This window comes from Malaclemys terrapin, chromosome 19 (genome assembly GCF_027887155.1).
Source record: "Malaclemys terrapin pileata isolate rMalTer1 chromosome 19, rMalTer1.hap1, whole genome shotgun sequence".
Lineage (NCBI taxonomy): Eukaryota > Metazoa > Chordata > Testudines > Emydidae > Malaclemys > Malaclemys terrapin.
In genome coordinates, this window is record NC_071523.1 from 7,962,968 (window position 1) to 7,989,614 (window position 26,647).

The 26,647-nt window shown below is 45.6% G+C and overlaps 1 protein-coding gene across 1 annotated transcript; it reads right to left on the bottom strand.

Moving 5' to 3' along the window:
- Nucleotides 1–763: 763 nt before the first annotated feature.
- EMC1 (ER membrane protein complex subunit 1) lies at nucleotides 764–26,549 on the bottom strand. Its single transcript, XM_054009153.1, has 23 exons — nucleotides 26,408–26,549; nucleotides 22,973–23,097; nucleotides 22,338–22,403; nucleotides 21,719–21,812; nucleotides 19,975–20,103; nucleotides 18,649–18,775; nucleotides 17,970–18,119; nucleotides 17,490–17,657; nucleotides 16,225–16,296; nucleotides 14,122–14,175; nucleotides 13,159–13,281; nucleotides 12,033–12,129; nucleotides 11,030–11,146; nucleotides 8,921–9,120; nucleotides 8,552–8,701; nucleotides 7,851–8,012; nucleotides 6,813–6,932; nucleotides 5,958–6,095; nucleotides 4,678–4,851; nucleotides 4,285–4,495; nucleotides 3,729–3,813; nucleotides 3,010–3,139; nucleotides 764–2,339 (listed from the first exon to the last, which is right to left on the bottom strand). The coding sequence occupies exons 1-23, from the start codon at nucleotides 26,491–26,493 to the stop codon at nucleotides 2,160–2,162; spliced, it is 2,958 nt and encodes a 985-aa protein (XP_053865128.1). The 5' UTR covers nucleotides 26,494–26,549; the 3' UTR covers nucleotides 764–2,159.
- Between the last annotated feature and the right edge of the window lie 98 nt (nucleotides 26,550–26,647).

The window sequence follows — 26,647 nt, forward strand, 5'->3', positions numbered from 1 at the left end:
GTGTTCCAAGGCATTACAGTAATACAAACAGTGATCTGAACTATAACACCAAACATCCTTTTGTTTGTATTCAGAAGATATGTGATGAGCTGTGTCCTCACCAACTGTAGTTTTCTTTTGTCTCCTAGAGTGTAAACTTCCTTGTGGCAGGCATTATGTTTTCTTTCGCATTCTTTTCAGTACTAAGCACATTTATTTTTACATTGTTTTCATGAGGCAAGAGTACTCCTACTGGTTCAAGCAGGTACCACTGAGTCAGGACTGCTGAGTTCTACTCTCACACAGCTAGTAACATGCTAGGTGCCTCAAGCTATTCATAAAGTCTCCGAGCCTCAGTCTCCCTTCTTTAAAATTGGTAAGGCTAATTAGCTGCTGCGTGGGTGTATTGTGACCTCTAATTTACTAATCCTTAAAGTAATGAGATTCTCAGATGAAAGGTAAAGGATCTGGAATATTAATTAGTTGCAAGTTTTTAAAAGAAGTTAGAGGATAATTTGTTTTTTTTTTGGTTTTCATTTTGTTTGTTATGCAGTGCTCAAAAGAGAGGTACGTCCCACTACCTATGTCCAGACTTACCTGGTAGACACTGACATTATGTGCAGTGGGGTAGAGGCCATCACCACTACCCCTTGTTTACACTTAAGTGATTTAACAAGTGTCTTTGCATTTTTTGAATGGAGAAAAGGAGAAATACTTAACTTACAAGTAAACTACAGATACCAATCAAAAAGCTCTAACAGAAAATTCAAACATGCTTATAATACTTATTTGATACTGATCAAATTACTTTTATTTAGATAACCTGCTCTCCACTACGTAGAAATGACCTCATATTCCTCATCCTTTCTGCCCACACTCTTTCACACAAAACAACTGTGGACCAGTTTCACAGTTAAAAACAAGATCTAGTTTGTTACAGTATCTGGTTATCTGATCACATCTCATCCAAACATAAATCAGTAAGGCTTCCAAGGCAACAAAGCCCTTTGCTTCATGTGCCAAGTTGCAACCATTTCAGTACACAGGAGGTTCAGAACCAATGTTAGCACTTTATGTCCCAAAGAGTTACAAATAATTGTAAAAACTTATTCCAATTTAAAATTAGATACTGAATATTACTACATACCAAGAATGAACATCCTTGATACATAGAGGGAAAACAAATTGCAGGCTTCTTTACTCCTAAATCACAATATTTTTAAACCTAGTTTCAAGTTGTCACTTAGCTGTTTGGCAAAATAGCATAAAAGGTGGGATGTTTTTAGGTGCAACTTCACAGCATCTCTCAGGTTTGCTAAACCCTTCGAAATATTTACTTTTTTACCAGAGAAAAAAAACTTTCCCAGAAATATCCAATTGATGAGGTCTGTGTTGTGCAACCATTTGAAAGATTAAAAAGCAGAAAAGGACCATACAGTGCAGTCACAATAAATAAAGAATATGGAGACCTTAAGTAAGCATCATCTGTCCCTGAACTCCTTCCCCATTGCTATAATTTACTTAAAAGGTTTGGTCAATCAGTCCTGAATTTGCATGCCTCATTTTGTGAATATTCTCTTGGCTAATTTACGAACATCCCCCCTTCCCATGCCCCCTATGTACAGCAGCTTGCATTTACAAAACCTAGCTTTCCAATCAGAGCTGTGGTGAATCTAGGATTCTCCTCCAAGATTTCAGTAATGGTTGGTGTAGGGAAGAGGCAGGCCATCAACTGGTCTCAAAGTGCACCCCAGAAGTGGGGGAGAAATACATCTTTAGTATTTTGATATCAATCTTAGCTAAAGGTGGGGAAGGTTTTTCATGGAAAGTGATGTGATCATCTTAGCGCTTTGAAGAAAAAAAAAAAAACGTAGAAGGTTTTTTCACACTGATTCAATGAAGTCCTGGACAGATGGATGTTACTTTGTAGTCAATTCCTTGCCATTGGGTAGAATTCTTCCCAGGTGAAGCATATTTTTCTTCCACTGGCAGCTCCTCCCATCAATGTTTCCAGCAGAAATGTGATATAAATACTTGCCTCCATCACAACAGTACAATTTATAACATATAATTAAACCCAGTTGTGGTGTGCACTCCAGCAGATGATCAGCTACTCAGAATCCCAGCCAGCCTGTTCACCAGCCTCACCGGTTCCCTCAGTGTTCCCTTCGCCCATGTGCTTACCGCCATGCACGATTCAGCAGCTTCACCTGAGCAAGTCTCTTTGTAATCATAGTGGCAAAAACTAGTCCAAAAAGGACACTACTTATCAGCACATAGTCATAGTCATCTTTCAGAACATCAAACTGCTTGGATGGGTAGACTCTGGTTTGGAAGATGTCCAGGCCATATGCAACAACCTAAAGAAGTGAGACCACCAGTTGTTACGGCAGCTTCAAGCAGAAATCCAGATACATTAATAAAAGATAAGGCTACGATTTTGTCACTGAGGTCGTGGAAGTCACGGAATCTATGACTTCAGCCCCAGCAGCTGGGAGCTGCAGGGTTTCACCGCCTCCCGCAGGGGCAGGGAGTTGTAAGGTACCTCTGCCGCCTGAGGCAGTGTGCCCCCACAGCTCCCCAGCTGCCGCAATGGGGAAGTGGGGGTCCCCCACAGCTCCACAGGCGCCGGGAGGGACAGGTGGACCCTAGAGCTCTTAGCCCCCATGGGTGGTGGGGGGCCCCAGAGCTCCCAGCCACCCCGAAGCTGCCCAGTCCCTTCTCATTTTATCATGGATATTTTTAAGTAAAAGTTAGAGACAGGTCACAGGCTTCCATGAATTAGTCTTTATTGCCTGTGACCTGTCCCTGACTTTAACTAAAACCATTCATGACAAAATCTTAGTCCTAGTAAGAGGCCCATCCCTATGGTTCTGATCAAGCAAAGCACAGTTCAGGAAATCATTAACCAATGATTTATAATAAGGCTTGAAGTTACATACCTTCCCTGAAAGGGGGTGTGATGGCATACTTTTGTATCCCCCATCATGCTTTACAAAAAAAAAAAAAAAAACCCTAACCTAGACTCACCAGGCATGTGGACTCTAAGCCAGAGGGGGCAGTGTAAATCCCTCTCATTCTGGATATGGTTTGATTGTAGTTGATGAACCTCTCAGCATGGATCTGGACATCTGGGGAATATGGAATCAAATTTTCTTCCCTGAAAGGCATTTGAGAGATATCAAAACCCAACCAAACACAGCACAGTGGGTAAATCCCTAAGCAGCCTGTTATCTGGAACTCAAGTCTGGTGATACAACATTAGAATCTTTATACAGATAATTTAGTCATTCACACATGGTGCTTGGTAAAGGCTGTTAGGAAGAGGGAGACAAACCGGTAGCTCAGAACATGCTGTAATTAGGGTAGTGTCCATCTCCTTCTAAAGTCTGAGACACAACCCAACCAGGTTCAAGGCCATAGGAATAAATCAGTTAAAGTATCACTCTAAAAACCATAGATAATTTTGTAGAATACTAGTCACTAGTATGATGCTAACAGGTGCTTTTTGATAGCCCTCTGGACTACTGTGTTACAGACTAATTTATTCACACCTGGACTGGCAGTAAAGCAGTCCAATGGCCAATGAAGACAACAGCCTCTCTAAATTTAGAGTAAGAATTACTCAGAATCTGGCCAGACAGAACTGATAAATTAATCTACTCCAGACTAAAGCATTAAAACACCCAGCCTTCCCCCTTCTGGCAGGTGCCTGGGAAGGGGGATTACTGCCACAGCGTTTTGCTTACCTGCTTTGTTCTGTAGGGATCTCTGGGCGTCGAGGATCCAGCAGACCCTTTGGAAGGGAAAGAATTGCCCCAGAGGGAAGCCCAACTGCACATTCAAAAAAAAAATCATCTCTTAGAAATGACCATTTCTGACCGCACTCTCTGATGGCTAATCCAATAGTCCTCCTGAGGCATGCCAGAGAGAGCTTTCCGAGTCCACTCCTCAGGGATGAGGGAGGGTGTGTGGAAGCAAGCAGAGGGCTAGGCTGAATACTGTTGTTGGTCTAAAGGCAGTTCATGAGTGAAAGGCGAAGGCCCAGCCCATGCAGACAGCAGCAATGTCTGAATGCACACAGGAGAGAGTAGCATGCACCACGATTTACGTCAAGGGAAGGGCGGTAGCTGCACTGTTTCTTCAAATCACAGGCTAACTTTAAAAATATACTTTTCTCTAATGCAACCCCTGGGACCGTCATGGCTGATGATTGCCCTAGATACTGTAGCGACCTTTTCTTGAATACAAAATTTGACACACATGTAACCCAAGCCCTCCACCCTGCCCTAACCCAGTTCTTACTGAGCAAGTGACGGCTGGTGATGCCACGTTCAGTGATGGTGGCCTCCATGGCACTGATGGCAGATGGGAAGATATAAGCCTGCTGGAGGACCTGAGGCAACAGTGGGCGGTCAAGGGAACTGAAGGCTGTGGCGTTATACTGCTCCGTCCCTTCGTACAGCTCTAGCACAGTGAACTCATTCCGGCGTGCCTTAGTATTCCAATACTGGTACTGAGACAAGAGGGGAAGAAACTGTTCAAGAGGACAGAGCAGAATGCTCCAGCACAAGTCAATTCACACAGAGGGTAGCTGGACAGTCACTGGCGTGGAGTCAGGGAGCGTTCCCTGGGCAGCATAGGCAGTTGCCTCCAGATCTCAAATCTAAAGGATTACAAGCAATAACTTTTCCTTACCACCACCCAGTTCTCTGAGTGGACAATGTGGACGGGTCCCTTTGCTTTCTTCTGCACCGAAGAGTGGATGATCCGGCCTGTGACTCCATCAATCAGATAGATTCCAATGAAGGTGCGTTCATGGTGCGTATCCGTGCTCTCCGTTACCACTGCCAGCAGGTTAGGGTTCAAAGACTATAACAAGGACAAAGAAAGAGATGTGGGGAAGCCCCTAGTTTATAACCATTGTGCCAGTGGCAATCTGTGCAGATTAGCCCAGATCTATGTAGCCAAAGATGGAGGCAACAAGATGTCTGTTAACAGCACAAATCATCAGGACAGATTTATAATCAGTCGCAGCTGTCACGATACCCCCATGGTCGTCTGAAAACATTTATAGAGGAAAATTTCCTCTGCCAAAATTCAGCTTCTCCTGTCTTCCAGTAAAGTTTAGAGCCACTGATGTGTATGCAGAAACTTGCACCAATTGTCCCATCTTGGGTCAGGACTCAGGACCAGCAGTGCTAGAAATGGGCTTTGAATTGTTCCCCAATCAGAAGAGAAAAGAACAAAAGTTTATCAGACACTTGTTTTAAAATCTTCCCCAAAGGCAAGTGCATTGATATGCAATACTTCACTTGCAATATCGCCCACCCGGACAGGCAGCTCCCCCAACTTGGGATGCTCCACCTGTTCTTCCTGGGATGCAGTTCTACAAGAATGCAGCAGCCAGCGATATCCTCCTGGAGACCACGCTCACCGGTTCTGTTACTCACTTGGTCTCTGCTTACCTAGGGTCATTAATCTCAGTCCACTTCCAAACCAATCTCTCAGCTGGACGCTCATAACACCACTGCCCGGCTAGAATTGTTTGACGGAGGACCACCACCATTGGGAAGCATGAGAGGACCATAGCAAATCCAGGATTAGTTCCTGGACAAGTGTGAATGCATCCCAGGATGGACATTAAGACCCATTATTTTTCCCCACCCCTTCTCCCCCTTTCTCTTGACCTCAACATTGGTCTAAAAAAAGGATCAGGAAGATAATAAATAGCAAGTTAGACTTGTTACCTTTGTTGCTAATATATGGGCTACTCTATAAGGCAGACAGCTCAAGACGACAGCACATCTGGCAAAAACATCTTTCCAACCAGTTTAAGTGTTGCTTTTAAAACACGCTTAGTGTCTGCAAGCCTAGGAGGTGGGAATCAGCTCCCTGATGATTCCATGCCAAGTTCCATGGAAACCTTAGCATACAGCTCACAGCCACCAAAGCTCAGCTAACAAGGTCTGCAGTACCTTATAGAGGACGCTGCGATCACCCATCACACGGCCTTGGGAGTGTACATGCTCATTTGATCTCTTCCCCTTCACAATCACTATTCTCTGCACTTCAGTTGGGATGGTCATCTGCCAGCTCTCCTCTGTTGTCAGATCCTACAGCGGAGTCAAGATCCAAAATAAGGTTTCCTGACCCTCTGAAAGACACAATCTCCATTTACAGGACATAGGGAGATTCCCCCTAGAATAGAGTAGTGCACTGGGGGGGAGCACCAGGGCTTCAGCCCCAGGCTTCACCTAGCTTCAGCCCCATGGGGGGGCCCCCGGAGCTCAGGGTTTCAGCAGTGGGGCCCCACAGCCCCCCTGAAAGGGTTCATGGAGCCCCAGGGAGCCACGGACCCCCAGTTGAGAACCGCTGATTTAGAGGATCAGGGAACAGGTGTCAACACTTTTTACTAGAGGAAGAGCACATGCTTTCTCTGCCCATTGTCTAGGGCAGCCAAGCTAGTTCTCAGAATAGGCAATAGAGTCTTGGGGAGCTGGGTGGGAAGGATTACTTGAACTACTGTGCGCTCATCTCATCTCAGCTCCGAAGTGCATCTTAACAGGGAAATACTGTATGGGAGAACTGCTCCCTCTTATGGAATCTCACCAAACTGCAGATGCAGACCTGTCAGGATTCTTCAGTAAAGACTATTTATAACTATGAGTTTACAAACATTTTAGGAAGCTTTTGAGAACTGGCAGAAGTCTATACCCAGCTCTACTTCTTATACATCAAACCCAAATCATGACAGCAAAGATCCACCATACATACATTCATCTGCGGGATGAACATGTCACTTCTTACATAGCATAGAGCATCTTCTGTACCTTTAGCAGCCGGAAACCAGAGAGTTTGCCCTGTTCAGCATCCACTATATAAAAAAAGATGGAGTGGGCTATTTCCTCTAACTGGCGGAGGATGTTTTTAGTTGCTGGGAAAGCTGTAACCTGGGAAGATAAAGAAGAGTTTAAACAAAGACATTAGTTATCATCAATGTTTAGTCTCACATATATAAGTATGCTAGTCCAGTTAACCTTACTGGGCCCAATTTACTATAGATGTAAATTCCACTGATTTAATTAAGGATGAATTTGGCTAAACAAGGGCAGAGGCACCCTGGGTAATAGGGAAGCTAACACTACCCTTCCCTGTTCAATAAATGACTTATATTTTTGCCTGGCAAGCATATAAGCCATTTACCATCCACATAAAGAGGTCCATAGGGAATCTGCACTGGGGAGGGGACGGTGGCCCGTGTTTGAAACACAGCTTCCTGGTCTGTAAGCCAGCGACTTGCTCTATTTTACCTCTGCACCGGGAGGCCAAAAAGAGGGGTAGAGTCAATTTAGTGCAGATTGAAAATTTAGCGTTTGTTTTAAAAACCATGGGGGGTTTCAAATGCGAACGTGACTAAATAGGTTCTCGTGACTCTCTTTCAATTGCAATGAAAATAGTCAGGTTTGGGATGCAGCTCTTGCCTGTACTATTAGAGGACCAAATAAAACAAATGGCACTATGCCACCCAGTGCACAAGAGCCAGGAGAGAGTTACACTGACTAGAGCCAAGAGTGCAGACGACGACCTTGGTTTCATGGTACAAGCGGAATGAAATGGAAGAGGTAAACAAAGTGCAAGAACAACAAAGAGCAAGTTAGATTTTAAAGTTTCTATGTTAATCTAATGGAGTTATTAGTGACAAAGAGAAGGAAATGGCTTTAAATGTGTGTTTTATCTTGATGAAGTCCCTTGAAGTCAGTCTCATTCCCTTTGTGGACTATGACTTGACAACGTTCTTATTTCTTGCCTTGATGGGGGAGATATTTATCCTGCAGATGGAGATAGTTTTGCCCTAGGAACAAAATTACCTTGTATTCATCATCAATCAGAAGTAGCACTTTGGCATAATCTTGATCCATGACGGGCAGAAGCAAAGACTGAAGAATTGGACGCTTCAGAACAGGGGGAGCCACCTGACTCCACTTCCCAAAGATGGGGTTAAAGACATAGAGAGAGCTCATTTTGGTCTCCTGAAACAGACAACAGGATGGGAAACTAGTTAGGGCAAACACAGAGAAGGGTGGTTGTTCTTCTAGCATATGAAGTTACCTGCTGTCTTGGTTTATATTTGGATTTAACTGTCTACACCTCCTTTCTCCCTTCACTGTGCTCCTTACCCTACAGATGAATACGCTGTGCACTCAAATCACCTCATCTCTGCTGATCCCATAGTGTTCACATAAGATGTATAAAATTCTAATGAGATCCTATCATGGCCTGTCCAGAATGTCACCAAAATAAGTAAGAGTGTTTTTATTTTCTGTGGAGTATATACTGTCGTGTGACCAGCAGAAGGAAAGCCTTTCCTATTTAACTAGCCTACACAGGCCTTGATTTTCTACTTCATGTAGTGGACAAAGCAATTGGGTGAATGATTTTTTTTTTTGGTCATCGTTTAAAGCATTTAAAAAGCAAATCTAAACATTTTAACACGGTGGATTTTTCACTATGGGGAGGTAAAACCCATCCGAGGTGTGTGTGTGTGTGTGTGTGTGTGTGAGGGACTCACCTTGTCCTTAACAAGCAGCGTACACTGTGGGGGGTGGGGGAAGTGGGCCGTTGTTCTCTGGACCATCAGTTTAAAGGAAGAGCCAGGCCTCACGTTCTGTAGGTATTGCTTCCATAGGATGGTGCCAGAGCTGCTTTCAATACCAAAGAGCTGAAGCAAAGAGACAAAAAGAAAAGCCAATGTAAGTAACAGCGTGTCTTTCACACCTACATGTTGCATTCCGCTTTGGGTTCCCTCCTCCACTACAAGACACTCTGCTGGTCTCCTGACACCTTTCCTACCACAGCCTCAGCACTGAATCCCCCCTCACCATTGCCAGGACGACATGCTCCATTTCCAGGAATGGCTTCCAGTCCCTGGCCTCCTCACCTTTCCTGCGGCAGTGACCATCACCATCATTTTCTGTAGGTTGAACTCATCTCTCGCCAAGTTGTCGATATTGATCTCATTCTTAATCTGGCTCCGTGGCTTCCTGGCGTCATAGAACATCTTCCAGAGATGTGCAGTCCAGGCCTGCAGCAGGATGAGCTGGGAGGAGAGGCGCTTCAGAAACATCCCCAGCAACCCGTCTGCAAACAAGTCAGTGACAACGGTTAGCGCAACAAGCAGTGGTGCACTGCAGGGGAAATATACACACAGCACAGCAAATCAGACCACTGCCTCAGTCTGTAAAAGTCACGTGCTGCCACACATGTATATATTAGTTAAGAAAATTCTGCCTCACCTTTCATGACACCTGGATCAGATTATATCCCATGACCATCATAGAAGCTCCTTCACCTACCAAGCCCCTAAATACACACTGCCATATCCCACTTCAGCAGGCACTCTGCTCGCCTCAAATCCAGCTTTCCTGCAAGCTGCAACACTACCATGTGCAGTCTCTCTTCCCTATCACTCCAGCAAGTGCCCAACTAAAACGAACTAGTGTACTTGGTCTTATGCCTCCTGCTTTCACTTCTCGCGTAACAGAGGAGCCATCTTTACAGAGAAGCACCCAAATCTTGGCAACTGAAGTCTGAATTGACTTCCTGTTAGGAGCCATGGCCTATGCTTAATCTATCTCTTCTCTGAGAAAGAAACCAAACAGGAAGGACAAAGATCCACCAGCAAAGGCTGTCACAAAAGAGAGGAAAGGAACTGCATGTGATTCTTTGGGTTACCTTGAATGGCTGGATCCGGATGGCAAGAAAGACAATAAAGGCAATTATATTTCAGTCTTCAGGGTAAGACAATACAGAATAATAATAATTGAACAGAAGCATTTTGGTAAGAGTGGGCAAGCTGGCTGTAAATTCCCTATCACTCTGTGTCTGTTATACGCAGAGGGATATGGAAAAATCTATTAGTAGAGCTTTTATGTGTGATTTCATTTTAGAAGGAGGATGCAAAAGTTAGAGACTACCCCAAAACCTGGAAGTCAAGTTTATTTTAGTTCATTTGGGTCATACTGTCTGCACAAGAAATCTGGAATGAGAGCTCACAGCTTTGGGGAGAGGAATATTGAAACTATACAAGCATGAAAAACAAAAAAACAAAGAAACATAAAATAGACCCCTGCAGAAGTTCAACTCTATACGTAGTGGGGCCTGAGTTCCCTGTAAGCTGCGCGGCCGCGCAGCAGCCTATTTAGCACCGTGCAGGCACTCAGGGAACCCACCCAGCTGGGACCTGCTGCAGCCAGGACAGGGGTGCCCCTCCCTCGGCCCCAGTCCCAGACCTGCCACAGCCGGGGGAGGGACGGGCCAAACCCTGCCACGGCCCCCCGGTGCTAATTGGTCCAAATCCTCACACCAACTCAGGCACTGTTTGGTTCGTATTCTCATGCCTTATGGCAGAGAGGGTTCTGATTGGTTTAGAGCCATGAAGGAGCGCAGACTATCAGGCACCTCCTGCTGGTCTGGCATGCCCACTCCAGGACGCTATGTGTGCTGGGACTTGTAGTCTGCGCTGGCCCACATGCCCTGGCCCCGGAGAGAAGGCTTTGTGATTGGCTCTTGTTGGTCGATGAAAGGTTGTTGCTAAGGTAGAGGCGCCAGTGGGTGGGCTGGCCTCCCCTCCTCCGACCCGAACCTAGCCCCGGAGGTGCCATGGTGGGGAGAGGCACCTCTCCCCCGCAGCCTAGGTGCCGCTGCAAGAAGTGGGCTGGTGGGGGAGTCCTCTTTCCCCACCATAGCCCTGGAGCACCATCCTACACCCCAAAATCCTCATCCCCGACCCCACCCCAGAGCCCGCACCCCCTTCACCAGCCCAGAGCCCCTGAGCTCCGGTCCCACCCCAGAGCCCGCACTCCAACCCAAGCCCTCTCCCACACTCCGAACCTCTCGGCCCCACCTCCACCACATGAATTTTGTTATGTGCACTGATATGAAGGTGACGTGTCACACCTCACCTCCATATTGGTGCACATAACAAAATTCATTCCACACATGGGTGAGAAAAATTAGAGGGAACCCTGAGTGAGGTCCTGGCTATTACCTGCTTTCTTTCCGAATTCCCCTTCCAACTCAGCCTGGGCACCCGTCAGAGGTAGATCCACCATCTCCAAGCTTACCACTTCGGCCAACGACTCCTCCCTGCTCCACAGAACTTTTCCTAGAGAGATGCAAAGAAAAGGCAACCTAGGCTGATTCAAAGAAAAGAGCAAATGCATTTCCTGATCTGTGCTGCGTTCGTTCCTGAGAGCAATCGGGAGACAGGAAGATCTTACAAATCCAGTCCCTTGAAATGGATTGAGAGCTATATCCCCAACACTTGGGACTGAAGGATCTTCTGTTTGGTCTTCACAAAAGTAAACAGCTGTTTAATAAATCGCAAAATGCCACATTTCTGAAGCAATTTGGATATTGATATTTACTGTCTACTACTACAACAAACACACTGGTATTTAATCATTAACAAACCCCCCCCCTCACTTTATTAAACTAGAGACAGTGTTGAAAGAACACACCTGGGACTTGAGCATTGAAGGGCTTGCAAAAGGGTTGGAGTCATCAAAAACAAAAAAGTTTAAAAAACAACAACAAAAAACATGAAGTTCAATCTCTAACATTCTTGCAAGACCTCAAAGACTCAAGCAACAGAAATGGACTCTTAACCCCACCCTAAAGTTTAACACCATATTTTGTCTGAGGAATTTCCCTTCTTTTCAAAAAGGCATCGAGGAATAGCTGCTACAGGTCCCTGTCCTGCAATAAGTTCTGTGTGGGCAGAACCCTGAAACCCTGCAGAGCCTCGCGAAAGCCAACAGGCTGTTGCTTCAACAAAGCACATCGCAGGATCAGATTCTCAGCTCTGGTAGTGAAGGAAAATTCAAGTTGTGGGGGTGAGGGATATTCCTGGTCTTCTCACTTCTCTATGGGATTTAGCTCAGGAAAGAATCTGCTTGGCTGGACACAATTGCCCCTGAATGTGCACTATTGAAGGTGCCAAGAGAGGATACACTAGACAGGGGTAACCAGCCAATCTGGTTCCAATTTACCTGGCTGCTGGAGGAACATGAGCATGTGATCTTCTGTTTGCACCAGCGCTCGGTAACCCACAGAGTCATCTTTCTTCAAAAAGACCTGGATATAGAGCTGGAAAAGGGAGACAAGGAAAGAGGAGATGATCAGGATTATAACCTCCTGCCCTAGACAAGCAAAATGCAATTCAAAGGTGAGAAAAGAGGAAAGGATTTAAGATCACTGTTACATTTAAAGTCCTAAAGCAGTGGTTCTCAACACGCAGGCCACTTGCGGCCCAATCAGCACACACTACAGCCCATGTGACATCCTCAGGGCCATACAGGTAGTATAGATGTTGTGTGGCTGCAGCCCACATAACAGAGAGCTGCATATGCACCCCAGAATGGTAAATAGGTTGAGTACCACTATTCTAAAGCAACAAATAGATGAGGTGCTACCTTCAGGGGTACACTTCTCACAAACCTAGAGGCAGACTAGAGTCTGGTTTCATACAGCAACTCTCGTACTTCAGGTATCTTAAAGCACTGAGTTAGACATCAGCAGTGCCAAGACCACACTGGCAAATGCAGCAGCTATTTTGTGCTTGCAGTATTATTCTATGATGTCAAGCCCTCCCCTGCTATATGAGGTTCTGCCCAATCCACCCTTGCCCTGCCCTTAAAGCCAGGCTCTATAAACCCAGGGATACGCAATGCCACCATATCTGGATCAAAAACATCATGGGTGACATGTGGTGATCTTCTCACTACCAGCAACCCCTTCAGATCACCCAAAGAGCTCTGACCAGCTCTGCCAGTCAGAAAAGGCTGTCATAAGTGAAGCACTTTTCATCTATAGATCTTGTGTTTTACAAAGGTGGGTAAATTTCACTAACCCCCTTTTACAGCTGGGGAAACAGACACAGAAAGATGAAGCGACTTGGCCACGGTCAAACAGCAGTTTGTGGTAGAGGCACGTAGAAGCCAAATCTCCTTGACTCCCAAACTAGTATCCTTCCCAACCTTAAATCAGGGGCTTGTCTGTTTGGCTGCAGCAAAAAGTTTGATAAGCCTCAAGATACAGCCAAGCCTGATGTAAAGAGAAACTCCATGCGCCCATCTCTGACCACTTTCAACGACAGGAGAGAGGCTCCTAACTTACCTGCTCGGGCCTGGCACCGCTCTGCTCTAAGCTGAAGGTAATCGTGGTATCCAGCAGTCTTTGCCCAGTTTCAACCAAATACAGGTTAATATTGTAGGTGTTGTTGGGGCAGGCTAAGAATTCCTAGAGCATTATAAAAGACAAACTGACTTAAACACACATAATCTACTTACACTGCGCTTTTCATCACAAATGATTCCAAAGTGCTATATTTACAAGGCTCAATTCACCCACCACAGAAATGCAGGCATTTCTGGAGCACAGCCCAACAGCTGCTTAACAGAACACAAACAGCACACCAGTTTGGGACAGAGAACAAATTCTAGGTGACATTTCCATCTGCACGTGCTTCCATGGAGTAACTACTGTAATTCTGAGCCCATTTGGACAGAACACAGCAGGGGTCTATGATGCCTTTTTTTCGAAGATCTCAAAGCACTTTACGAACAATTATTTGAGTGTCAGCACCCCTGCAGGGTAGATGGTATAGCACACATTAAACTGCAGGGTAAACTGAGGCACAGAGACTACACAACTTTCACAAGATCACACAGAAAGTCAATGATAGATCTGGGAATAGAGATCAGGAGTCCTGGCTCCCAATGCCCTGTTTCAAATACCAGACAGCTCTCTCTCCTAACTACACAGAGGCACTGTTTCTGAAATAAATTTTGACGTTCAAAAAGCAGTTTTCCATTTTGAGGTGGGGAAAAGGGTGTCTACAGATCTTTCATTTAATGCTGTGAGAGGGTAGCATGTTCATCCAGTTCCCTACAGTTTCAGGAACTGAATAGTTTTAAGATGCTTTTGGATAAAGTTTCATGGAGCTGATGCAAAAATATGATTCCCCAGAGTAATAGTCTGTCCCACTCCACCATTCAGCCTTCCAAACCCAAGAGAAGGGAATAGCTGGTTAATTGCAAAGACTGCCTACAATTCCTGACAAGCGGCTCCTTTCCATACCTGTCTATGGGAATGTCCGAAAGTGCTGTCTGCCTTATCAGGAGTTCTAGATTTCTGCAATGAGCATGGGAACAGAAAGAGAACTAGTGAGCATGACAAAGGCATGGAAAACATAAGAACATTAAGTGTCTAACAGGAACAAGTTCTGCCTCCCTGCTCAGAGCTGCAAACGACAAGTGGTATTGAAAAACCAAGTGGTGAGCTCGGTACTTCCTCTCACAAGACTTTAGAACCTCAGAGTTACAAACACCTGGGGAATGGAGGTTGTACGTAACCCTGGACAAAAAGTTATTGTTCTTTCTAAAGTTTACAGCTGTACATTGACTTAATACAACTTTGAAAAACTTTACTACGCAAAAGAAAAATGCTGCTTTTAACAATCTTAATTTAAATGAAACAAGCACAGTTTCCTTACCTTGTCAATTTTTTAAAATTTCTCTTTGTTTTAGTAATTTACATTTAACACAATACTGTCCTGTATTTGCTTTTTTGTTTGTTTGTTTCTGCTGCTGCCTGATTGCATACTTGTGGGTCCAAACGAGGGGTGTGGTTGACTGGTCAGTTCATAACTCGAGTGTTTGTAAGTCTGAAGTTCTACTGTATATGGAAACTGTCAAGTCAAACGTGGCCCAAAATGTAGGTGGTGTGAAAATACCTTACACAAAACCTAAGACCAATTAAAATATGTCATGATTTTTTCCCCTCTCTATCCCAATGGATTTTTAAAAACTCCGCTGTAGCATCTGCAACACAGATTTTGCACCATGCTAAAAGGATGGTGGGTAGGGAGGGAGGAGATGGTGCACGCATGGAGGGAAGCTGTATCATGGAGCAATCTGATGCCACTATCGGTTTCTTCAGAATAGAAGTTCTCTTGTTTTATGTTTCTAGCCCTTTGGGTTGTGATGATAACCTTCCAAATGAGACCTGAAGTAGTGTTGTTTACCTGTCTCTGCAGACAAGCAGCCTGCTTCATTAGCTCAGAGAGGCTGAAATGACCATATTCATTACAGCAGGGTATTAGCTCTGAAGCCAATAATCACTATTGTTTAATTCATGCTTTTGGCAGGAATATCCAGCTACCCGAAGGCTGTCAGCAGAGTCTGTGGAGTGCTTTCCCCGCACCTTATCTCATCCCCTAGTGCTAAGCACAGGAGAACCTGAAAATGAAAGTGACTGGGAAATTGACTAAACGGAGTTGAAACAGACTCGGATCTTTCATTCCTCTCAGCTTGAAAAATGAAGAACAAATAGCATCGGTTCCAAAAAGAAAATGGATTTTGTTTTAATTCTTCCATTTTTAATAATCTCTGGTCTTAGTGAGAAATGGGTGAGGGCATTTGGTTATTAAAATAGTGCAAAAGGTAGGATTTTGTTTTTTAAAATGATAGTGTCTAGTCACCCATCACCATATCAGCTAGTCAGCAGACTTTCCTTCCCAACACTAAGGTATTTATTTCGCTAAGGGCTTGTCTACACAGGGTGGTAAAGCGCATTAGAGGGATGTGATTTGCAGAGCACTCTAATGTGCTGTGTTCCAACTGCCCACGTAGACCCTGCTGGTGCAAACTAAAAAGTATTTAGTTTGCGTTAACGTAGTAGTGACTATGTTAACACAAACCTAGGCACCTTTTAGGTCATGCCAGCAGGGACTACACAGGGTAGTTAGAGTGAAGCACGTTGGAGCCCTCTTCCTCTAATGTGCTTTGTCGCGTAGCATAGACAATCCTTAAGAGTCATCTCGCTCTGTATATTCATTGCGCCACGGTCCAGCTTGGGTTTGCTCGGCACTCAGCAGCTCTACAGACGCTTTCATACGGATAGTCACAACAGATGAAATCTTGGCCCCATTGAAGTCAATAGATGTTTTACCATCGACTTCCATGGAGACTGAATCAGAATTACCGGCCTGGGCCTCTTGTGCCCTAAGGTGTTTAAGTCCAGGTGGTATATTCAGTCTGACAGTGGTAGAACACTGCTCTTCGGTGGCCCCTCAAAACCTTTATAACAGTAAAAAAGCAATACAAACTAACTAACTAAAAAACCCCACACATTTTTACAACTAGAAGCATATCTGAAATTTCCATTGTGCAACTGACTAACCATTTCATTCCTGCAGGTCAGGACAGAAGCCACTGTCTTCTCCCCAGTTGTTGCAAAGTTCACCAAAGCTGCCTGAAAAACAAGGGGGTGGGGGGGGGGAGATAAGAACACGTTTGTGCAGAGGACTTAATTCTCATTTGGTTTGGAACAATTTCAGCCAAATTTAAATTAAAAAAATAATTTTTAATTAATGGAGATATCCCATCTCCTAGAACTGGAAGGGACCTTGAAAGATCATTGAGTCCAGCCCCCTGCCTTCACTAGCAGGACCAAGTACTGATTTTGCCCCAGATCCCCAAGTGGTCCCCTCAAGGATTGAACTCACAACCCTGGATTTAGCAGGCCAATGCTCAAACTACTGAACTATCCCTCCCCCGCCAACAGGTCAGTTCATTTTCAGCATACCAAGCAATTCTGACAGATTGAAGGACTCTGGTAAGTTTCACTACAAGGAAGCGAAGCAACCTCTGGTACAACCACTGAAGAGAAGGTTCACGCTGGGGTCCAGTAACCTTTAGCATTTTATCATTGACCAGTCAGAAGCCTGACAAAATTCCAGGCGCTGCCACGGAGGTGATCTCACCTGTGGTGGTGATGATTTTCACACTAGCATGCTTTGCCTGAGTCTTCGGAGTTGAGGACTAACAGGTTTCCCACCCATAACAGTAACACCATTAAATGTGAAAGATGAAACTCAGGAGCATAAGAGATGGAAAGCTACCATCAAAGTCAAAGAAAGGAAGAAAAGGACCACCTTTTCCCCATTAGGTTTTTTCCATCGCTAATTTCTAGAAACCTATTAGATCACTGAGCCCATCCCCAACTGGCCAGTCTCTTGTAGACAATACTGCACTGAATCTGAAATGGTCATTTCAAATATTTCTGGTCCACTAGAACTACCACCAGCAGTATTAAATGTCCTAGAACCACTGGTCATTGAGGTGCTTTCTAGCAGCAAACCACCTCTTGACTCAGCACAGACCCTGCATTAGTAAACTCACACCTTGGTGAGAATTGTCAGAAACTGGATCCTCCTGAACTGATGTTACATAGTTTAACTGCTGCCGTACATAGGTTCAACCAATGCTACAGAAAGTATGATTGACACCTGAGCTTCAGCAGCTTGTTCAGAATGCTTAGTGCATACTTGATGGAGGTTCTGGTTTTACTGATGGATGGAGCCAGCCAAACAGTCAATCCTCTGAATTTCTGCTGTAGTTCATCTCTTCTATTCAGAGATCTGCAGCTAGGTTCATTCTGTTTACCTGCTGGAAGTCCCGGACGAGGCTTAGCAGCCCGTTTCTGTACTGCAGCAGTGTGAAGTGACTTGGAGCCAGCTGCAGGAAGAACTGAGCCCGTGAAGCACTGGCAGGATTGGGCTTAGTGGACAAAATCCTGGGCTGGAAATGTTCAGCAAATTCTAGGTCAAGGGCCTGAAAAGAGGAACAAGCAAACATGGCAAGATGGAAACTTATTACACAATTCGATCAAACACATCCCTTTCCTCACTAACAATACAACCTGTATGAAGCGTTAGTCCATATCTGATTGAACATGAAGCCATAGTGCGGAGGTCTGGGATGCAGGATGGATTACTTCCCATGATACGACAAAAAACAAGATTTAAAGAGCTAAAATCATCACCCCATAAGCAACCATTACATGGAAGCGATGTGATCTCCCTTTCCCTCCTCCAAATTAGTCTGATGTCCACTTACATGCAAGACTATTTCAGGATCACTCACCTGCAGTGGGATCTGCTTCATTTCTTGCTCAGTCTCCAGGGATAAAGCATAGAGCGACTGTGTGTCAGAGTCAGCACACACCAGCACTGCCTCGCCCACCACACAACAGGCACCACTTAGGCTCTTCATCCAGGGGGCTGCCACTCTTAGCTGCAGGGCAATAAAGGGAGAGAGGCAGCAGTTGGAAAACCCCACAAAGAAATTCCAGAAAGAGCTTTGATTGTGTCTGTTTGCAAGGGGCCTGTATCTTGCCAGCCAGTGTGTGATATCAAAGGCTTAATGTTACATTTCACTTCTAAACTTAGTCACACTAACAAAGGCCTGTGTGAAAAGCAGGAGAATCCCATTTATCAATGAACAGTGGCTCTTCCCCATGGGATACCCATAAAGCCAGGATTTTGTAACCTTGGGTAAACTGCCATCCATCCGGAGATTACCCGGGTTGATCTCAACTTTACTATGTTCTGCAAGCCCTGTGTCTGGGAGATGCAGTTGTGAAGTCTCCTTCCAGGCCCATGAGACATCCCATGGAGACAGGATGACATTTTGACCTATGTGCCAGCAATGCAATTAACTTCCCTAGACATCACATTACATTTATCCAGATGGGAGCTTTTGTTAAATTGGATCCACACTAGAGCCAACCTGGTGACGAGCTGACACCATGCATCAATTCTACCTGTTTTGTAATTTCGCCATCTTCTACGCTGAAGGTTACAATGTTCAAATGGCTTCGAGGAACAACTCCAAGTGCACGTACTACCCCGGTTCCATACGAATACACCAGCTGGTACTGGGTCCGCTCACTGCAAGAGGAGAAGCAGCAATGAATCATCTTCTCCAATAGTTGCCCAGAGCTACCTGTAAAGCCCCCTGCTCTAGGAGCCTATTCAATGTCATCCCGGGTCTCACAAGGAAAGACTGGGTGCATCGCCCAACAGGAGAATTGTTGCCCATCAACACAAATGTTTTAGGGACTCCTCCCCTTCAGCCATCACCTCCTGCAGTTAAGCACATTGAAAACCCAGAGACAGTATTGACGAAGACGACTTATTGGGTCATTTTGTCCATCCTCCCCTTAGCCTTCTCAGGCCAGTGGAGGATAGTAGGTGTCTCAGGCAACAGGACTTCCTCCACTTCCCTTGGGAGGCTATTTCACAGATTCACCATTAGAAAGTTTTTCCCCTATCAACTCCACCTCCTCCCTTCAGGTAACCTAGTTTCATCCTCCCTCTCCCACTAGCCTCAGTCACTGGAATATGGTCAGGTCTCATTTAGCGATCACTGTTTAGCCTAGTTATAACTATTCAGTCGTTTTAATCTTCCTTCAGAAGTCAATCACATTAGAACATTCCTGTATATTACAAGAGGACTCCCACACCTGGGTGGGCCCCTGTTTTCTGACTGGAAGCTGCTACTAATAGCACAAACTGGATTGTTCAGGTTAATATGCTTAGTTTATTCGTAGATTGCTTTTTCTCCATAAGAGATGTCGCCTCCTGACCTATTTTGTTCCACTAACCTAAAGGTTTGTCTACACATGGACTACTTCAGGAATAGCTTCTGCTCTTTAAATTCACACCCTATCTTAATCTGAATTGGCTTGGAAGTGTAGACGAGCCCTAAGATACCATATGATCACTTTATCACAAGTCCATGTTAGTACCATACAGTGCATAAATCACAATGCTGTCAGTTGGTCTGTAATTTGCCTGCACTAAAATCAGTAAATAGAAATGGATGTGCTCCTGTCTTTATGCACAAGAAGACCCTCTTCCCTCCCTCCCCCCCCCCCCAATTACCCAAATAGTGCTCATATTTTCTCTTTCATACAGTGCAGTGCAAGGTCCCCCTCCCAAAGAGTCTATATTCTCATAGGTGCAGGAAATGGATGCAACCTCCCCCCCATGAGATACTATGCACAACATTTTCAGAAGCAAAAGGGTCCTCTCCCCCTTAAGACAAGTTTGAGAGTCAGTGATCTATCCTTGGTTTGGATTTGTACCTTTCTGGTAAATGCTCCACCCATTTCTGATGGCCGTTGGAGAGGTAATGAAGAGAAAGGGCAGCCTTCTTCAGGACGGCCAAATATTTCACTGTGTCCTGGAACCCCACCAAACTAGCCATCTGGAAACTAAGCACAGGTCAGAGACAGAGGGTGAGACGGTAATACTTATAGAGACTTTACCCAGTTTGTGGAGTCATAGCAACACTAGAATTATAGACAACAGCCCTGCTCTTCTCCACCCTGGTAGCTGGCACAACACACACATTTTTCTTAAAAATAGCTACTCTTACCTAGATATAGTTAATATTGTGCGACCAAACCACCATAACAGTTGGCACTAACTGGAGCTCTAACTGCTGATCACCGCGGAGAGGGCAAGGATGGGACTGAAGACCAACCATCCCATCAAGCCAAAGTGGCGTCTCCAGGTCTAGAATGTTGCACACTGACAGGGGAAGCTTATGTATAAGTAAAGGATTTCGATCTTCCACCTCCAATAAATGTAGACTATGTACAAACCCCCTGCCCCCACTTCAGCATTGCAAAATAATCATGAAAATGTATCAATCCAGATACAAAATGTAACCCACTATTCACTTCAAGCAAGTGAGAATTTTGCATGGTTATAGGATATAGCATTAGTCCTACTTGTGATAAATGACTGCAAAATTCAGCATCTCTACAATATTCCCACAAGGGTTACTTTATGACCCTCATAGCTACAGTAACTCCTCACTTAAGTCACCCCGGTTAACGCTGTTTCATTGTTACGTTGCTGATCAATTAGAGAACATGCTCGTTTATAGTTGTGCAATGCTCCCTGATAATGTTGTTTGGCAGCTTTGTCCACAGCTTGCAGAAAGAGCAGCATTGGAGCTAGTGGTGGGGGCTTGGAACCAGGGTGGACTGGCAGCCCCCCATCAGCTGCCCGCTCCCCTAAGTTCCCAGTGCGGCAGCCACCCAGCAGGCTAGCAATTGCCAGGCAGTTCAGCTGTCCCTCCCCCCACTGCCGTGTGCTGCTCCTGCCCTCTGCCTTGGAGTTGCTCCCAGGAACCTCCTGCTTGCTGTGCAAGGGGCTAATGTCAGGGTGTCCCTCTCCCCATCACTACTTTACCCATTTCCACAGAGACACAAACAGGGCTCAGGATGGAGGGAGCTTGCTGGCAGCAGCTGCTGTCTCAACTTGCTGATCTACTTAAAAAGGCAATGTACCTAGAGTGGGGTAAGCCTACTTAAAGGGGCAATGCGCTTGTGCGTCTTTATCTCTCTCTGCCATGCTATCTCCCCTCCCTCCATTCGTGCTGCCTTGTAGAGTGTGAGGCTACATTGAGGGCTCAGCCAAGTGCTAGTTCATCATTTACCATTCTGCTTCTAGAAAATATCCCACCCTCTTCCACCCTCAGACTTCACCACCATTGAGCTTCACAATCATCATTGCTGTGTAAGTATTAAATTGTTTGTTTAAAACTTGTACTGTGTATATGTGTATATATATAAAATATAGTCTTGTCTGGTGAAAAATATTTCCCTGGAACCTAACCCCCCTATTTACATCAATTCTTAGGGGAAATTGGATTCGCTTAACATCGTTTCGCTTAAAGTAGAATTTTTCAGGAACAGAACTACAATGTTAAGCGAGGAGTTATGTAATTGACATTGTCCCTAAAACACAACTACACACAAAGAAGGCAAATTGCCCTCTCCAAAGGGTATAGCGGCAAGCCCGCTGAAGATTTCCCACCTGCCAGTGTCCAGTGATGTCTCCCAGTTCAGCCCTCCAATGTTTGTCTCCCAGGAACGCAAAATGCGCCCGCCATTAGACAGAGTGATGGCATCTGGCCGGGAGGAGAGAATAACAAATCAAATATTTTTATATTGGTTTCTTTATTCAATTCCCTGCTCATCCTCCAGGTTACTTGCTCTTCCATTGTTATGGATAGAACATTAAATATCAACCACGGCCCAGAAGACACCTGGTCTGCTTCATAGTCAGGAAAGTCATTTTATTTGTATAATGTGCAGAGGATTTCAGGTTTTATGGTTCACTTATACTCTTAGCACTAGGAGTCCAGAATTCCTAATGTCATGCACAGACACAAAAGAATCTTTGTGTAGCCGTGATCCTGATAGCACCAAGTGGTAAATTAAACAAAGCAGATAAGCAGGAAATTATCCTCATGCGACTAGAAGAGAACAGGCCATGGAGTAAATGACACAATCTTTAACCCTGCACCTGTATCCACTACAGGCTCACCATGACTATTAGCTCTAGGAAATTTAGCCCTCTGTCCAAACTTGGCTGGATGTCTGTAATGGGAATGACCACTCATCACACAGGAAAGGCTAAATGCTTTGCTTACCCTGTCCATGAATCAGCATGGCATCTACTGCTCCTTCAGGAGTCCCCTTGTCCACATGACGCCACACTGAAAGGAACAAGGAGTAAAGTGGGAATGATTTTTTTCCCTGGGGTATTTCATGCAGAAGAAAGGTATCAACTGGCAGTGCCACAGACTGACATCCTCTATCTAACCACAGGCCAAGTACAGTATAGATCGTGCCAATGCAAGCTTCCTCAAAACGGCCCTTCCAATGTGCCTCAAATCTTATCCAGCAAGACCACCTCTAGGGACGAGAGAGGAATTCAGTCTTCATGCCCCATTCAGTTCTTGGTCCCACTGTATTGGTCAAGAACAGACTAGTCATGCCAGCACCTAACAAGTTTATACTCGAAAGTAGGAAACGAAGCCACTAAGAATGAAAAAAAAAGAAATAAAATTGATAAGAATATTTTTAAAAATTCCTTGTCTCCAGGGAAAATAAAGTCATGTCTTGTTAACCACCCCGCAACCCTTAAAATGAACTGTGCCAAAAGTTAGCTTTGCTGTAAGCAAGAGTAACTTTTAATGTATACCAGGGCTCAATTTTGGTCCCGTGTGCCTTGGTTCCCACACAAATAGCAGATTCCCGAGTCATAAAACAACAGTTCACTCACCGATTTCTCCATTCCTGGAATTCAAAGCAGCCATCACATGCTTCTCAGTAGCCACAATAAGCTTCTTGGAGCCCTGTGAAGCTTCCAAGGAAGAAAACTTGAGTTTTCCCACATACTGCTGCCTCCTAAGGAACAGGAAAATCAAAGGTGGTGTGAAAAAAAAGAACCCTTTCCACTTAACCGTCTGAAAAATGGGGAAAGGGGGATTCAAATTAACACAGGTGGACAGAACACAAACAACATGGTGGCACTAGCTGCAACTGTTAAGGGCTGACAGAGGGCAACCACAACACTACTATAATCCTTCTTTTGAGGGGGAAGGGGAGTTCAATGTAAATGAAGAGAGAAATTGAGTCTAAACGAGCAAGAAAGGAATTTTGTGAGATTTTAGAGCTCAATGTCAAATCTGCTTCTAGGAAATTCACACAAAGAAAACAAAGTGTCTAATATTCTACATTCATTAACAAGAACTGAAAAAGATGAACTGTTGCACTGCAGTATAACCAGTCTCATTCTTGCATCTTCACTACATACCACCAAAGCAAACAATGTATTATTATCAATGAAAAGAGCTGCCATGTGCTGCTTCTATTAAGACGGCCCCTTGCAAAAAGGGGGTCACTGGTCTTCAAAGCTCTTTTGGGGCCATATTAAATTCTTCCCTGAGCTCTCTCCATATTGGGTAGCATCAACGGATTTCTACCATCTGACCCACAAACATGCAACTGAGAAGAGACATGTAATAAATGTTTATTAATAATATCTAGCTCTTATACAGCACTTTGCATCAGTAGACCTCAAAGCCCGAAGGATATAAGCATCCCTATCCCCACTTTACAGATGGGGAAACTGAGGCATAGGATCGATTACATGATTTACTCAAGATCACTCAGCAGGCCAGTGACAGCCAGAATTAGAACCCAGGTCTCCTGAATCCCCATCCATTGCTTTACTCAGTAGGTCACATCAGAATTGGATAACTTTGCTGGAGAACGTGTTTTAGGACACCATGGATGTGAAATGAGCACTTTGAAAGAGACTGGAAATAAATGTCAATCTCTGACAACCTGCAAGAACCCATCTTTACAATATCCAAAATGGGACTGGATATTTATATGGATATCAAGAATATCCAGAGTCGTCATAATTAATAAAAACAAACATTAAGAACATAAGAACGGCCATACTGGGTCAGGCCAAAGATCCATCTAGCCCAGTATCCTGTCTTCCGACAGTAGCCAATGCCAGGTGCCCCAGAGAGAATGAAAGGAACAGGTAATCATCAAGCAATCCAGCCCGTCACCCATTCCCAGCTTTTAGTAAACAGAAGCTAGGGACGCCATTGATGGACCTATCCTCCATTAACTTATCTAGTTCTTTTTTGAACCCTGTTAGTCTTGGCCTTCACAACATCCTCTGGCAAGGAGTTCCACGGGTTGACTGTGTGTCGTGTGAAAAAATACTTCCTTTTGTTTGTTTTAAACCTGCTGCCTATTAATTTCATTTGGTGACCCCTAGTTCTTGTGTTGTGAGGAGTAAATAACACTTCCTTATTTACTTTCTCCACACCCATCATGATTTTATAGACCTCTATCATATCCCCCTTTGTTGTCTCTTTTCCAAGGTGAAAAGTCCCAGTCTTATTAATCTCTCCTCATATGGCAGCCATTCCATACCTCTAATCATTTTTATTACCCTTTTCTGAACCTTTTTTCAATTCCAATATATGTTTTTTGAGATGGGACGACCACATCTGCATGCAGTATTCAACATGTGGGTGTACCATGGATTATACAGAGACAATATATTTTCTATTTTATTATCTACCCCTTTCTTTGACTGCCACTGCACATTGAGTGGATGTTTTCAGAGAACTATCCACAATGACTCCAAGATCTCTTTCTTGAGTGGTAACAGCTAATTTAGGCCCCATCATTTCGGGAGAGGGATAGCTCAGTGGTTTGAGCATTAGCCTGCTAAACCCAGGGTTGTGAGTTCAATCCTTGAGGGGACCATTTAGGGATCTGGGGCAAAAATCTGTCTGGGGATTGGCCCTGCTTTGAGCAGGGGGTTGGACTACATGACCTCCTAAAGTCCCTGCCAATCCTGATATTCTATGATATATATAGTTGGGATTATGTTTTCTAATGTGCATTACTTTGCATTTATCAACACTGAATTTCATCTGCCATTTTGTTGCCCAGTCACCCAGTTCTGAGAGATCCTTTTGTAGCTCTTCGCAGTCTGCCTGGGACTTAGCTATCTTGAGTAGTTTTGTATCATTCTGGAAGGGATGTTAAGCCTCAAGGTTCATGTCTGCCTGCTGCACGGTTCATACTCCTTCCTACAAAACTGGCCACTGTCAGAGACAAGACTTTGAACTAGATGGACTTTGGGTGTGAGTCAATATGGCAATTCCTATAGTCCTGTGTCTTTAGGTTGAAAACCACTGCTGTGCTCTTCCTCCCCAGTGAGATGAGAAGCAGAAATCGACATCCTCAGCTATCCCTTAGAGAAAAGGGAGACAGGGAGCAGCTTCCTGAGGCAAAGGGCGCTAAATCCTAGACAGTAGGACTAATACCTGGTCAGCTAATGCACTTTTCCGATGGCCAGTGCAGGCCTGTTCCCTACAGATGTTTCTGTAGCTGGGGCTCTCACACGGCCCTGGCAAGGTTGGGGGACGCGTTCTCCCCCAGAGATACCAGCGCCCGTGACAGTGACGCAGGCAAGCCAGCTCGGGGCCAGGGGCAGAGCTCAGCTCCCAGCAGGCTCTTGCTCATCTCCCGAAACTCAGCTCAGCTGCAGCAGTTCTACCCACTTCAAACCCAGTCTGGCAGCTGGGTCGGACTCGGGCTAAAATAGGGCAACGCTCAGTACTTGTTTCTCCTCAGCTCACCCCAGGGATGGGCAGGAGATACCCGGACACAGCCCCTCTTGCCCAAGAGAACAGTGGAGTGATGGCAGCTGCCCAGCACCCCACCCCAAGGAGTTGTGGGGGGGATTCCCAGCCCCCCCAAGGGGCAGTGGGGGGGATGCCCAGACCCAGGGGACAGTGTGTGGGGGGGGAAGATCCCCAGACCTCCACCCCAGGGGACGGTGGGGGGGATGCCCAGCCCAAGGGGACAGTGTGTGTGTGTGGGAGATCCCTAGACCCCCACCCCAGGGGACAGTGGGGGGCATGCCCAGACCCAGGGGACGGTGGGGGGGGAGAGATCCCCAGAAGGCGGGGGGGATGCCCAGGGGACGGGGGGATCCCCAGACCCCCACCCCAGGGGACAGTGGGGGGATGCCCAGACCCAGAGGACGGTGGGGGGGGGAGATCCCCAGACCCCCACCCCAGGAGGCAGGGGGGGATGCCCAAGGGACGGGGGGATGCCCAGACCCCCACCCCAGGGGCGGGGGGATTAAATACCCGGATGTGGCCCCAGCACCCACCAGTCGAACTTGCCCACTTGATCCTCGTAGACCGCGGCCGCCAGGGGAGCCAGGAGCAGCAGCCACGGCCAAGCACCGGCCGTCATGGTCCGAGCCCGGAAGCTGCTCCGAGGCCGAGCCTATCCCGACAGGCAGCGCGCCGCCGTCACAGAACCGCCGCGAGGCGGGGCCTCGCCCGCAGGGGCTGCCCTTTGGGCGCCTGAGTGAGAGAAAAAAATCCTCTCCCGCGCAGGGTCAGCC